The sequence below is a fragment of the Somniosus microcephalus genome, chromosome 9 (genome assembly GCF_052327205.1).
Source record: "Somniosus microcephalus isolate GS21.2 chromosome 9, FLI_Smic_1.0, whole genome shotgun sequence".
Classification (NCBI taxonomy): Eukaryota; Metazoa; Chordata; class Chondrichthyes; order Squaliformes; family Somniosidae; genus Somniosus; species Somniosus microcephalus.
Genome location: NC_140995.1, coordinates 128,905,119 through 128,921,227, shown reverse-complemented (window position 1 = coordinate 128,921,227; position 16,109 = coordinate 128,905,119). Strand labels below are relative to the sequence as shown.

At 44.0% G+C, this 16,109-nt stretch overlaps 1 protein-coding gene across 3 annotated transcripts in view; it reads right to left on the bottom strand.

Moving 5' to 3' along the window:
• Positions 1–1,514, bottom strand: part of themis (thymocyte selection associated) — a 60,298-nt gene extending 58,784 nt beyond the window's left edge. For 2 of the 3 annotated variants that reach the window (XM_085997168.1, XM_085997169.1), the window contains exon 1: positions 1,151–1,507. In XM_085997168.1, the coding sequence (XP_085853294.1) occupies positions 1,151–1,241 (91 nt within the window). In that variant the 5' untranslated portion in view covers positions 1,242–1,507. Of the gene's footprint in view, positions 1–1,150 lie in introns of all 3 variants that reach the window. The other variant, XM_085997170.1, reaches the window with a different exon arrangement.
• Positions 1,515–16,109: the final 14,595 nt, after the last annotated feature.

Below are 16,109 nucleotides of genomic sequence, written 5' to 3'. Positions count from 1 at the left end.
GGACTTTCAAAGAATTGCACTTCAGTTGCAAAACAGTGCACTTTCAGAGATGCTGGTTGATCATACCAGTCTACTACAGTACAATCATTTGAAGGTATAAATACTGGAAGATTTCCTCTGTGTACTATGTATAACAAAATCCATTGACAAAGAATGGATTTATAATGTTGTTACGCATAGTACACTGAGGCAATCCTCCTCCGCTATGTGTGTAGTGTTCTCTGTACATAGCAGCACTCACATATACAAACATCTCGCAGGACAGAGATTAGTGTGTATTTTTAGTTTGACTGATTCCCTTAAATGAAATCTTGTGACATTATTGTAATAAATTGGGATTTTCATTTTGATATTCCTAACGAGGATGATTTCCTGAATCGAACTTCATTGGAACTGTGTGGAAAAATGACATTGTTGAGACCAGTACTGACTGCTTCCAGTGAACTGAAGAGTAATGGCTTGTGGCTTCCAAAAATGTTCCAATCACCCTCTTCCAAACAGTTCCTGAAATAACTGGATTGTATTTCTAAATTTACAACTAGTAAACGTTAATGCAACAATGAAAGATAATGTCGCTCTTTTTTCCAACTTTTCACCAGATTAAGTTTGAAATAAATTCCTAAATAAACCTCTGTAGAATTTCAAGCAATTAGCAAACCCACGTCCACTTCAGATCACGGATTTTTTTGATTAAAAAGGTGGATTTAAACTAAACAGTACATTTGAACCGTGTCTTAAAGAAAGTGCCAACTAGACAAGGGGTATTTGTGTAAAGTAAGCGTTGTTGAGTATTGCAACATTTCACTCAAATCGAGTACACATTTATTTCATCGGTTTCTCTTGTAAATTGTATTTGATGCCGAGAAACTGATAAATAGAAAATATATGCATTAATAGAATTCAGACTAAGTCTGGATTAGTTTAAAGCTATTTTGAGATAATTTAACTTTTAAGTCTGCAAAACTCGTGTCGCCGGTACTAAGGTTCCTGCACAGTGTAGAAGTCTGTGCACTTTTTTTTTTAAGTTTCTCTTTCGCCATCCTGTCAAACACGCCAGAAAAATAAATACATTATAAATGATATAAAATAAAGTATAAATAAAGACACGCAGAAAACCGGTAAATCACACCACCTAACATCCAACCTTTACCTTGGAAGTAAATTCCAGACTGGATCTGCATTATTCTCGGAAGAGTGGTGGGATCGAGCGAGTCGATAAAGCTCTCCAAGGTGAGCGCCATTCCCGTGCGATTTTCCTCACCGACTTGCAGAGTGCTCAGAAGAGGCTACAGCCCATGCCGCGCGGCGAAGGTGCTCCTCGCGCTGTCACTCAGCCAATGGCCCGCCCACTGCCCCCGCCAGGCTGCACACAGGTGCCCAGCTCTACTCCCACTGGCTGCAAGTAGGAGAGATGCTCCGCTCAGCGCTCCGGCTCCACAGATTGTTTTCCAGTCTCAGTGCAATAGTCAATTCTTCACCACAGCACCCAAAGTGCAACGTGCAGAACAATGGTGGGCGGCCACCCCGGAAACATAATCTGCAAACTCACGCAATGTAACTTTGCAGCGCTCCTCACAGGGTTGGTTGTTTATATTTCTTAAAAGAGGTAGATATCCAGATGAGGCTGTAATGTTTACATTTATAATCAAACTGATGCTGAGAAGGCCTCGAATGCTGAGGTTTATGAAAAAGTACTTGAACATATGTACCTTTTACAGTATTAGTTTATCATATTGGATCAGCAGTGGGTGATTTGCAAAGAGATGCTTCTGGATCAGCAGTGGGTGATTTGCAAAGAGATGCTTCTGTGCAAAGACCGATTTTTTTTAAAGATCAAATTGGCACGAGCTCTGCCCTTCGTTTAAAACGCAGTCAGGAAATTTGGAAACATTCAGCAAAACCGTGTCAAAACACTTGTGGGCGAGGTGGCAAGTCCACAGGTTTCAGTTGAATAACTGTGACTAAAAATGCTAATTGAAACGGAGGAGGAGATTTCTTTCGCACCATTTGAATTGCCTGTGAGGTGAGTTGCCTTTTTCTGCAGATACAAATCCCACAAGCTGTGGGCCATGTGGTTGCACCCATCAATACACTCCAACACTGAACCCTCCCTACCAGAGTTTGCGGGTCAGGCAGAGCAAATCATTTGCATGAGGCAAGTGGGCGCAAGTGCCTCTTAGTGTACCTGTCTGACCCTGCCACAGCTCCAATTAGCTCCCATGACCAAACCAAGACATTTTCTTTTAAAAATTGGTCTAATTTGAGGGATCAAGCTGCTCGACCGTGTCAGTTCTATCTCCCGCACTTCTGCCCTCACCCCTGCCCCTCCCTCCCGGAACCACGATAGGGTTCCCCTTGTCCTCACCTTTCACCCCACCAGCCTCCACATTCAACGGATCATCCTCCGGCATTTCCGCTACCTCCAAAGTGATCCCACCACCAAACGTATCTTCCCCTCCCCTCCCCTTTCAGCATTCCGCAGGGACCGCTCCCTCCGAGACACCCTAGTCCACTCCTCTATCACCCCAAACAGCCCTTCCCCTGGCACCTTCCCGAGCAAGCAGAGATGTAGTAACACCTGCCCCTATACCTCCCCCCTTCCCACTGTCCAGGGCCCCAAACACCCCTTCCAGGTGAAACAGCGATTTACTTGTACTTCTCGCAATCTAGTATACTGTATTCGCTGCTCACGATGCGGTCTCCTCTACATTGGGGAGACCAAACGCAGATTGGGTGACCGCTTTGCGGAACACCTCCGTTCAGTCCGTAAGGGTGACCCCGAGCTTCCGGTCGCCTGTCATTTTAATTCAACGCTCCATTCCCACTCGGACCTCACCGTCCTTGGCCTCATGTATTGTTCCACGGAAGCTCAACGTAAACTCGAGGAACAGCACCTCATCTTCCGATTAGGCACTCTGCAGCCTTCCGGACTCAATATCGAGTTCAACAATTTCAGATCATAACCTCGGCCCCTATTTCATTTTTTCTTGTAATTTTTCCACTCCTTTCCCCCCTCCCCCCTTTCCTTTTGTTCCGCTCTCACACCTGGCAGCTATCTCTTGCCCTACCAGTACACTTTACACCCAATCGCAGCCTATTACCATCTCTTCTAGCTTCTAACACCTTTTATTGTCTCTTTTTTACTTCTTTTGTTTCTTTTATTCTTTTGTCCGATCGCAGCCCTGCCTCCGATTTATCTTTTCTTTCCAGTTTTGAAGAAGGGTTCGACCCGAAACGTCAACTCAAATTTCTGTCCACGGATGTTGCCTGACCTGCTGAGCTTTTTCCAGCATTTTCTGTTGTTATTGCTGCTTTCTAAGTGTTGGCCACATGTGCCATTGTAGCTGGTACACCTCATTTTTCAGTGTGTCGGCCACCACTGATGTACCAGGTCCTTATCCAGGGCCAGGAGCAGGAACTTCCAGTTTAGAGAGTTCCAATGCTGGCTTGTCATTTGCCTTGTAAGGGATGGATGGAAGTTCATCCCCTTAAAAGTCAAACTGAAACTATCAGAAACAACAGAGACTTAACATAACCAGGTTTCCCCGCTGCACCTCAACAGTCTCTCTCAGTCCAAAAACTTTATACAGTTATGAGCAACAATAACACACCATTTCTCTTGCCTGCAGAATTAACCAAAACAGCATTATCTTGACCGCTCTTATATGCAGAAATCCAAATACAGCGTCAAGGATAGCACGAAAGCAAAATACTGCAGATGCTGGAAATCTGAAATAAAAACAAAATGCTGGAAATACTCAGCAGGTAGCATCTGCAGAGAGAGAAACAGAGTTAACGTTTCAGGTCGATGACCCTTCGTCAGAACTGGAAAAAGTTGGAGATGTAACAGATTTTTAAGCAAGTGTAGGGGCAGGGAAAGGGGGGAGGGGAGGAACGAACAAAAGGGAAGGTCTGTGATAGGATGGAAGGCAGGAGAGATTAAGAGACAAAAGGGATGATGGTGCAAGGCAAAAGGAGATGGTAATGGGACAAGTTAAGAAACAAAAGATGACTAGATGAAGTGTAAATGGCAATGGCAGGATGATCAACAGCTACCATGTGAAAGAGAGAGAAAAAGAATGATAGGGGCAGAGGTTATGGTCTGAAATTGTTGAACTCGATGTTGAGTCCAGAAGGGTGTAAAGTGCCTAATCGAAAGATGAGGTGCTGTTCCTTGAGCTTACGTTGAGCTTCATTGGAACAGTGCAAGAGGCCGAGGACAGAGAGGTCAGAGTGGGAGTGGAGCGGAGAATTAAAGTGACAGGCGACCGGAAGCTCGGGATCACCCTTACGGACTGAACAGAGGTGTTACGCAAAGCGGTCACCCAATCAAGGATAGCATGTTGAACTGGTGTCTACAGGCCCCACCACATGAACCTATCAGAGGAGACCTGTGTTCACTGCCTTCATTTTACAAGACAGGCTGCCAGAGTTGGACCATCTGGTGCACAATAACCTACAGACAACATCTGGATTAGGGATGGCTCTTTCCTTAGAAGTGAGGGCTACCCCAGCATGAAGACCATGGATTTGATATTTTTGTTAGGTAAGAGTATTAAGAGTAATGGAATCAAGACGGGTAAATGGTGTTAAGATACAGATCAGTCATGATCTAATTGAACTGTGGAACAGGCTTGAGTGGCTGAATGGCCTACTCCTGTTCCTATGTTCCTAAGAAGCCCTGATGCTCACCTGGGTATTATATGTGGTTTTCTAAGCTTGAGGAAACCCTGCCACACAGTGAAAATGTTCCAAATTACCTGAGACATCAGCCACTCTGCAGTGAACACAGGTATCAAGCGACAATTGCTATGTTTGCAAGGGGTAATACCTTCATCACTTTTCCTGTGGAGTGGAGGCACTAGCTAGACAGGATGCACAGCTTTCACTGGCCTACATAAAGAGAGAGGCTTTGTAGTCATTTACTGTTTAGATGGTATCTGACCACAAAAACAATGTCAATGGCAATTATCCAGGAAACAGCTATGCAATCTTTATTGTGCAGTAACTCACAGTAGATGTATTATTTGAAGAAGAAACACTGGTTGGCTCTTAGGAGAGGAGGGCTTTCCTCTGTATCCACAGCTGCTGACCCCACTGAGAAACTCCATGACAGCATTTTGGACTCATCAGTACCCAGTTGCTATTCCCCACCTTCATCTTCAAAAATTAAGTGCTCCTTGTAGCTTTAGTAAAATGAAAGTGAGAGTGGTGCAGGGAAACAGCTGCTGAGGAGTCCAGAATGACATGCCCCTCTGCTATTAGCTTGTTTCTCAGTGGAGCCAACAGACGGGCCAAGGAGGGATGGGCTGGTGGAGGAACCACACCTGTCACACTGACTGGCCAAAGTAGCCTGGAGGCATGGGCCGGTGGGGGAATGGACTCATGGAGATCGCAACCTTTCTACCCAGGGCATAAGGCGGCAGACCTGCAAGGAACCAGGCGGCGGTGAAGTTTAAAAGCGGCAGCAGCAGGTAGGCCTCAGAGTGGCGGTGTTAAAAGCAGCGGCGAGGCTCAGGTAGGCCAATCTCCAATCTCAGAGGGAGGGGGAGAAGTAAAAAGTAATTGAAGTGTGATGTCACCAGAAAGCAGTTAAGTGATTGGTTGGTGAGCATTACTCTCTTTTTTAAACTTAAACCCTGTGGTTTATAGTTTCTAAGCTCTCTGTGGCGTAGCGGGGACTGTTGGTAAACCAGGGCCCTTAAGTATATCATTTAACTGTAGTGTAATTGGTGGGATTGAATGATTAATTTAATTTGAATTGATTAAAGGGTAAGTCATGGCAGGAGAGCTCGGCCCTGTGGTATGCTCCTCCTGCGCTATGTGGGAACTCAGGGACACTGTGTCCCTGGCGACCATGTGTGCAGGAAGTGTATCCAGCTGCAGCTACGGGCAGACCGCATTGCGGCGCTGGAGCTGCGATTGGATACATACTGGACCATTTGCGATGCTGAGGACGTCGTGGATATCACGTATAAACAGTTGGTCACACCGCAGGCAAAGGTTGCACAGGCAGAAAGGGAATGGGTGACCAACAGGCAGGGTAGTAGGCGCAGGCAGGTAGTGCAGGAGTCCTCTGTGGACATCCCCCTCTCGAACAGATATACCACTTTGAATACTGTTGGGGGGGGGGGGGGGGATGGCTTAGCAGGGGAAAGCAGCAGCAGCCAACTTCCTGGCACCAGGGGTGGTTCTGCTGCACAGGACGGGAGGAAAAAGAGGGGTAGAGCTATAGTAATAGTGGATTCTATTGTAAGGGGAATAGACAGGCGTTTCTGCGGCCGCAAACGAGACTCCAGGATGGTGTGTTGCCTCCCTGGTTCAAGGGTCAAGGATGTCTCAGAGCGGCTGCAGACATTTTATAAGGGGAGGGTGAACAGCCAGTTGTCGTGGTGCATATAGGTACCAACGATATAGGTAAAAAACGGGATGAGGTCCTAAAAGCTGAATATAGGGAGTTAGGAAGTAAATTCAAAAATAGGACCTCAAAGGTAGTAATCTCAGGATTGCTACCAGTGCCACGTGCTAGTCAGAGTAGAAATAGAAAGATATTTCAGATCAATATGTGGCTAGAGGAATGGTGCAAGGGGGAGGGATTCAAATTCCTGGGACATTGGAACTGGTTCTGGGGGAGGTGGGACCAGTACAAACAGGACGGTTTGCACCTGGGCAGGGCCGGGACTGATGTCCTAGGGAGAGTGTTTGCTAGTGCTCTGGGGGAGGGTTTAAACTAAAATGGCAGGGGGTTGGGAACCTGAGCAGGGAGACAGAGGACAGGGAAACAAGGATAAAAGCAAAAGATAGGAAGGAGAAAAACAAAAGTGGCAATCAGAGAAATCAACAGTTTAAATCAAACATGGCCACAGTAAATAATAATTCTAATAAGTCTAAGAGCATTAAAAAAACAAGCCTGAAGGCTTTGTGTCTTAATGTGAGGAGCATTCATAATAAGGTGGATGAATTAGCTGCGCAAATAGAGGTAAACAAATATGATTTGATTGGGATTACAGAAACATGGCTCCAGGTTGGCCAAGGCTGGGAACTCAACATCCAGGGGTATTCAATATTCAGGAAAGATAGGCAAAAAGGAAAGGGAGGTGGGGTAGCATTGCTGGTTAAAGAGGGGATTAACACAATAGGAAGGAAGGATATTAGCTCTGATGATGTAGAATCTGTATGGGTAGAACTGAGAAATACCAAGGGGCAGAAAATGTTAGTGTGAGTGGTATATAGACCTCCAAACAGTAATGCGGAGGTTGGGGATGGCATTAAAAGGGAAATTAGAGAAGCGTGCAATAAGGGCACAGCAGTCATCATGGGTGACTTTAATCTACATATAGATTGGGCTAACCAAATTAGTAACAATACTGTGGAGGAGGAATTCCTGGAGTGTTTACGGGATGGTTTCCTGGACCAATATGTCGAGGAACCAACTAGAGATCAGGCCATCTTAGACTGGGTATTATGTAATGAGAAAGGATTAATCAGCAATCTTGTTGTACAAGGCCCCTTGGGTTGGAGCGATCATAATATGATAGAATTCTTCATTAAGATGGAGAGTGAAGTAGTTGATTCACAGACTAGGGTCCTGAATTTAAATAAAGGAAACTACGATGGTATGAGACGAGAGTTGGGTAGGATTGATTGGGGAATGTCACTCAAAGGGTTGACGGTGGATAGGCAATGGCAAACATTCAAAGACCGCATTGATGAACTACAGAATTTGTTCATCCCAGTTTGGCATAAAAATAAAACAAAAAAGGTGACTCAACCGTGGCTAACAAGGGAAATTAGTGATAGCATAAGATCCAAGGGGAGGACATATAAATTGGCCAGAAAAAGCAGTGTGGTGATTATTCCTTGTTTAGTAAAAGTATTGTGATTGGTTGTTTGTTAACTGCCTTGGGATATATGTTGTAATCTCATTGGTAGTTGATGATCACATGATGTGTTGTGGCCACCTTAAATTCAGTTCTTTTCCAGCTTTGGTTGGGACTGGATGTGCTGCAGATTTTAAAGTTAATAAAGCCTAGCTTTGGAAGGCAAATCTATTCTTTATTTCAAGCAGTAAACCTGATGACTGGGAGCAGTTTAGGATTCAACAAAGGAGGACAAAGGGATTAATTAAGATGGGGAAAATAGAATATGAGAGTAAGCTTGCAGGGAACACAAAAACTGACTGTAAAAGCTTTTATAGATATGTGAAGAGAAAAAGATTGGTGAAGTCAAGCGTAGGTCCCTTGCAGTCAGAATCAGGGGAATTTATAATGGGGAACAAAGAAATGGCAGACCAATTAAATACATATTTTGGTTCTGTCTTCACAAAGGAGGACACAAGTAACCTCCCAGAGATGTCGGAGAACATAGAGTATGATGAAAGGGAGGAACTGAAAGAAATCAGTATTTGTAGGGAAACGGTGTTAGGGAAATTGACTGGATTGAAGGCCGATAAATCCCCAGAGCCTGATAATCTACATCCTAGGGTACTTGAGGAAGTGGCCAATAGTAGATGCATTGCTGATCATCTTCCAACATTCGATGGAATCTGGAACAGTACCCATGGATTGGAGGGTAGCTAATGTTACCCCACTATTCAAAAAAGGTGGTAGAGAGAAAACGGGGAATTACAGACCGGTAAGCCTGACATCGTTAGTGGGGAAAATGGTAGAGTCCATTATAAAAGATGTAATAGCAGAGCACTTGGAAAACAGTGACAGGATTGGACAAAGTCAACATGGATTTACAAAAGGTAAATTGTGCTTGACTACTGGAATTTTTTGAGGATGTAACTGGTAAAATAGATAAGGGAGAACCAGTGGATGTGGTGTATTTGGACTTTCAAAAGGCTTTCAATAAGGTCCCGCATAAGAGATTAGCGTGTAAAGTTAAGGCACATGGGATTGGGGGCAAGGTATTGACTTGGATAGAGAACTGGTTGGCAGATAGAAAGCAAAGAGTTGGAATAAATGGGTCTTTTTCTGAGTGGCAGGCAGTGACTTGGAGATCGGTCCTTGGACCCCAGCTATTCACAATATATATTAATGATCTAGACAAGGGAACTAGATGTAATACCTCCAAGTTTGCAGACGACACAAAACTGGGTGGGCGTGTGTGCTGTGAGGAGGATGCCGAGAAACTCCAGGATGATTTGGACAGGTTGGGTGATTGGGCAGAAGCATAGCAGATGCAATATAACGTGGATAAATGCAAGGTTATCCACTTTGGTGTCAAAAACAGGAAGGCAGATTATCTGAATGGCAATAGATTGGGAGAAGGGGAACTGCAACGAGACCTGGGTGTCCTTGTGCACCAGTCGCTGAAGGTAAGCATGCAGGTGCAGCAGGCGGTTAAGAAGGCAAATGGTATGTTGGCCTTCGTAGCAAGAGGGTTTGAGTACAGGAACAAGGATGTCTTGCTGCAGTTGTACAGGGCCTTGGTGAGACCACATCTTGAGTATTGTGTGCAGTTTTGGTCGCCTTATCTGAGGAAGGATGTTCTTGCCATGGAGGGAGTTCAACGAAGATTCACCAGGCTGATACCTGGAATGGCAGGAATGACGTATGAGGAGAGATTGGGTCGATTGGGCTTATACTGGCTGGAGTTTAGAAGAATGAGAGGGGATCTCATTGAAACTTATAAAATTCTGACAGGACTGGACAGACTAGATGCAGGAAGGATGTTCCCGATGGTCGGGGAGTCCAGAACTAGGGGTCACAGACTAAGGATAAGGGGTAAGCCATTTAGGACAGAAATGAGGAGGAATTTCTTCACCCAGAGAGTGGTGAACCTGTGGAATTCTCTACCACAGAAGGCAGTAGAGGCCAATTCATTAAATATATTCAAGAAGGAGTTGGATATATTTGTTAAGGCTAAAGGGATATGGGGAGAAAGCAGGGACAGGGTACTGAATTTGGATGATCAGCCATGATCGTATTGAATGGCGGAGCAGGCTCGAGGGGACGAATGGCCTACTCCTGCTCCTATCTTCTATGTTTCTAAGGGTAATATAACACTTGATTGCACCTGGTTAACTACTGCTCAGACACTGTAATGTATCAAGTTTTGCTTACACTAAATAAAATATAATCACCGTCACCAATACGGGTCAAGTCGAATCTTTCGGAACTTGAGTGAAAGGGTTAATTGGCCAGAACCAGAAACTCTACAGTGCCTATTTGTCTTTACAGTGCTATTGTGAACAATTAGGCCAATACCACAACTTCCCTCTAAATGGCAAGCTGCATTCCTTTAAAAGTTGCTGCCTTGCCAGATTTTGTGCTTTCCCCAGCAAGTGTGCTCACCTGCCAAGCTTTCTCGGCAAGTTTATCATGTGGCAGTAGCCCACTCAGAGCAGAGGATGGATTCTAAATGCAAAATTTGCCATGGCCTAGCCTCCGAGCTACAGGCTCAAGCCCATCTATACCATCCTCATGAAATCAGGGCTATAATATGTGAGCAAATACAAACTTTGGCAGGAACGTCCTTCAGGTAAGTGGACTTATGATATAATTAGATGTCAAATTGAATGCTCAGGCATATCCATCTAAATTTAATTAATTCAAGAAGCATTAGCAAATATGCAATTGAAAGAAATAATTTTCATACATGATAGTGAAGTTTTTTCTTGTGAATCCCCCTCAATAATCCTAGACACCTTCTGTTCATTCACCCTGGTTGTAGGGCTACTGGATTGATACGAAGGATTGCATTTGTTGTTTCTATAGTGCTCAAAATGACGTATGAGAAGAAACAGGATACTTTGGGAGAAGAGGTCTATTTGTATTGATCAACATGAATATTAATTTACTGCTTTCACTTAGTTTTGGTGTTTCATCTTTGTAACGGTAATCAATTAAGAGGATTAGTGAAGAATGTATCTTTACCAGCTAAGCAAAGGACCCTTCCTGTCTAATTACCCATGGCCTCAGCATTAATGAGACGTTTTGGATGATGATTCATTTTTCAGGAAACATTACCTACTGTCGGGGCCTTTCCTGGAGGTCAGTCTGTCTTGTCCTTTGGGGATAAGCAGAGCAGTGACCCCAGAAGCCTGAATTATAGCTGCTGTTAGTTTTCTAACCTCAAGGTCTTTTTCAGAGATAGGTGACATTACATTCTTAATCTAGAGGTTGGGAAGTCGGTGCTTTTGCAGTTTCATGCACTGGCCAGCCTAATTTATTAAATCTCCAACTCTCAAGGATACTCAGTGCAAGATAGACAAAATGTTTCATGGAGTTATTGGAAATATGCTGAAGAGAATTAACTATGTCCACAGAGCCATCTGTGTCCCTTCTGTCAGTGATACTGTATGTGTGAATTGAAGCAGTTCTCTTCTTAGGCAGTCCCTCGGAACCGAGGATGACTTGCTTCCACACTAAAAATGAGTTCTCATAATCATAATAAACTTTATTGTCATTGTTAGTGCACAAGTGCAGTACAACGAAATGTAGGCTTGCGGCTCCCGAGAGTGTACATTTAGATTAAGACATTTAAACATTCAACATTCATTTGGCTTGTAATACATTAACATAAACATAACCATAATAAAGTGCATTGGCAGATGTGCAGGCTTTAGAGTTTATTTGTGGAGTTCAGTAGGATGACAGCCCTGGGAAAGAAGCTGTTCCTAAATCTGGTCGTTCGGGTTCGACTGCATCTGTTGCGTCTCCCAGATGGCAGGAGGGCGAACAGACTGTGGCTGGGGTGGGTAGGGTCTTTGATGATGGTCCGTGACCTCCGTAAACAGCGTTTCTGGTATATGTGCTCTATGGTCGGTAGCCGGGTGACTGATGAGTCCAATGCGGGACCTACAGTCTCTGTCACAGGTGGGGCAGACGGTGGTTGAAGGGGCGGGTGGGTGGGGTGCTTGGGTTGACGTGCGCTCCTTGCGCTTGGCTTCCGCTTGCTCCCGGTGAAGAGACGCGAGGTGTTCAGCGCCTTCCCGGATGCTTCTCCTCCACTTTGTGTGGTCTTGGGCCAGGGATTCCCAGGTGTCGGTGGGGAGGTTACACTTTTTCAAGGAGGCTTTGAGGGTGTCCTTGAAGCGTTTCCTCTACCCACCTGGGGCTCTCTTGCCGTGCCGGAACTCCGAGTAGAGCGCTTGTTTTGGGAGTCTCGTATCGGGCATGCGGACAATGTGACCCGTCCATCGGAGCTGATCGAACGTGGTCAAAGCTTCGATGATGGGGATGTTGGCCTGAGCAAGAACATGGACGTTGGTGCGCCTATCCTGCCAATGGATTTGCAGGATCTTGTGGCGGCAGCGTTGTTGGTACCTCTTCAGTGCTTTGAGGTGCCTGCTGTACATGGTCCATGTCTCTGAGGCATACAGTAGGGCGGGTATCACTGCTGCTCTGTAGACCACGAGCTTAGTGCCAGGTTTGAGGTCCTGGTCTTCAAATACTCTCTTCCTCAGGCGACCAAAGGCTGCACTGGCACACTGAAGGCACTGTTGGACTTCGTTATCGACGTCTGCCCTTGTTGACAGTAGGCTCCCGAGGTATGGAAAGTGGTCCATGTTGTCCAAGGCCTTGTTGTGGATTTTGATAATCAGGGGGCAGTACTGTGTAGCGGGGGCAGGTTGGTAGAGGACCTTTGTCCTATGGATGTTTAGTGTAAGGCCTATGCTCTCGTACGCTTCGGTGAAGATGTTGACGATGGGTTGGAGTTCGACCTCCGAGTGAGCGGATTGAAGCAGTACTGCTGTATAAACTACCAAATGGTGTGTGCTGCTAGAGGCAAGTGACTTAGAGGGGAATTATACGCATCTAATATTGCCATATAATCAAAAAATGCTACAAGCAGAGAGACCTTCACCATTACTCTCAGTCTTCCTTGAGGTAATTTTTCATCTTCAGTGTTCCTGGCGTAGAGTGTCACACATCAGCAGTGCACATCGGAAATTTGACCACGCCAGTGATTTTCAGTTTATTAATTTAATCTGCAAGTGGTGACTCATGCTTGGGTTGGGTTCCTCTAATCACTTGCCTAAGTGACCTATCTTCATGTGTGAGCCCCGACAGTGTTAGCACCGTATTTGTCTGAGCCCTGTCCTTCCGTCACCCAATAAAATCCATGCACTTTCAGCAGAGGCCATTGGATAGTCATCAGAAGTATAACCTCTGGATGATTTTTTTTCCTCCCTAGCCTGGGGACATTGTGGTCAATTGTGCCCATTAGTGCTCAACTAACAGCACGTAGCAAGATGCTATGCCTCGACTTCTATCACAGCCTGGATTTCGCAAGTTTAACAAACTTGGTGCTGCACTTACCCATGGTGCAGGGACATGCACATCAGCAGCAACAGGGGTGAGGCAGAGGGGGGGGGAAACTGGCAAGCCTCTCCTTTTCCTTTCCAACTACCCCCCTATTCATGAAAACAAACGCATGGAGGCAGGCCTGTATGAGTCGACTAGGAAGCACGAAAGTGGGTCAGCCCACAGCTCTTAAAGGGCTGATATTCACCATTAAAGAGATTTCAGGAGTGGGTGTGTGCAACAATGGCGTTGAGGAAGATTCCAGTGTTTAGCCACAATTCCTTGGTGGCCCTCCAAATAAGCGTATTGGCTTTTGAGTTAAATGTCACCCACCTGTTAACGCAGAGGCCCAAGCTGCCTGAGTGAAAGTCACAGAGCGAGTCATTGCAATTTGAAGCAGCAGCTAGCTGGTATTAGGAAATGTGCCAAGGTATGTGTACCCACCATTGTATAAATGCCTACACTTATATTACATAAAAGGCATGACACCCTTGTAAATGCTTCTGCCTTGTACCCTCAGGGAGACAACATCCAGAGACCATTTACCTCTTCTTGCAACACTCTTTTGTACAACAGATGTGATTGCACATTTGCAGAGGGGCAAAGTAATACTTTGCACATAGCAGTTCAAAGTTCAACTCAGAGTACTTTCAGCAGAAACTGCTGTTCTAAGAATCAATCAATATTTCTTCTTTAAATAATGTGGGAAACCTTAAAATGTCAAACAATGAAAGCATCATGAATGCTTCCTATATGTGCCTAATGATGTTTCTGTGGTCAGATGCCACCCGAATGGTGATTGAATGCAACTCCTTTCTGCTCATGAAGACCAAGAGGTTGTTACAAAGAGTCCTGATGCCCTCACTGCACTGGAAGGATCCCTGTAACCTGGTGAGAGCTGTACATTGTCCATTTGATACTTTTCCAAAAAGTATAAGAAAATGATGCCTTTACAAAGGCAGGGCACTACTTAACATATTTAAATCGGGCTCCCACAGTGCAATTGGGAGCCTGATTTAAATTTCACTGCTGCTGCGCTGGTTTCCCAGGGGTCGGGAAACCCAACAGTGAAAGGGAGGCCTTTGTTGGCATTCCTTGTGGGCCAGGAGGAGGAGTGCTGCCCCCGGCCTTTCCTCTTTCCACCCCTGCCGACGGCTTCATTTTACTGGAATAGCCATTCCTAATCCAGATGTTTTCTGCAGGTCATTGTGCAATGGATGACACTAACTGTGGCAGTCTATCTTATGAACCGAAGATGAGGACACACAGGTCTCTTCTAACATGGCCAGGTAAATGTGGAGGGTTTATAAATGCAGGTAACAGGATAGTAACAGATGTGGCCAAAACACTTCAAATCTCATTGAACCTGTATTTGTTGGCCTCTTACAAACTCTCTCTCATCTCAGTCATACAGCACTTTCAGAACCCCCCAACGGAAAACCTCTCCTCACCTCTTCACACTGCAACATCAAAGTCAGCACCAATAAACAATAATTAAGCTATGATCTCAGCTGCATCACTGGTGAGGCACCAAGTAGAGACAAAGTGCTTCCTCATAGGGAGAAAGAAATCTGCAAGGCTGACATCACAATTCTAAATGGATAAAAGGTGAACTGGAGACATTAGTTTCAGTTGAATTTAAATATAACAGACTCTTTTATTACACACCTCCCATTATTGCAAATATTTCCTGGTCAAGATTGAAACTCCATTATAGTCAGTTGCAGAAATCACGCTTCAAAGGGATGAATGCCTGAAGATAATGTCTTTGCTTGTCCCACAAGTTTATAAATGAGGATTGATTCCAGTTTGATAAGGGAAAGCCATTGCTTCTGATATGAAATTGTTTTTTTTTTCCAAATGGAATTGAGTTTTATGGTGAGGGCAATCTGTTAAATAGCCTGCTGAATTACTGTAAATGAGTGCATAAACTGCACATTCATGCAGATTTTTATGACCTGTAAATCCAGTAGTATGACTTGTGCTATGCTGCAATGTTATGGCAGGTAACAAATTAGAAGCACTTTTGTGCCAGGCAATTGCATCTCCTAGGCTAAATCTAACAAAATTCAGTAGTTAACATCTATCACTTAATCTTTTTAGTGCAGACTCCCTGATAACAGTTCAATTTTGATGGAACATGGTCTGCACAGTCAACCTCACATAAGTTAATAGGAACATAAATGATAAATTTTATCTGTATCCATACCATTCACTGATAAACTAAATTCTGATGTTTCATTGTTGAAAGAACACAACAAAAACAAATTACATTATATAGCATCTTTAACAGTGAAATGTAGAATTAAATAAATGCATGTTTTACACCCATAGTTAAAACAATTTGAAAAGATGATCTATTTTTATAATCTAGTTGTAAATCAAAATGCCTATTCTCAGATTTAGTGCTAATTGCAAAATTGGGCTTCTGGAGGCAGGACACTTGCAGCAGTATTGCATTTTCCAATTTAAGTTCAACAGCACTAAGTATTTACTAAACACAAATTGAGTCAATTATTATAGGACAGATTCCATTAGGTTTAGTTAGTCTGCCATTTGAAATTTGTTTTGTGGCCAGTGCCATATGTTGCAATCCAACCAGAATTTACAGATCAATGTTTTTCCAACAATGAAAATTGGGATGAAAATAACAAAAATAGTTCTTGAAAATTTGTATGTAAATGTATGTATTGAGAAGCAAAACAAATGAAATTTTAAAGCATAAATTTTGAAAATAATTCTTGAAAAGGCAAGAAAGATGTAAAAAGGAAAAACTACATATTTAACTTTTTCCAAGGTTAAAACTATGAATGACTAAAATTTGGGAAGAAAAATCTAGCCTAAAGTTAGGAC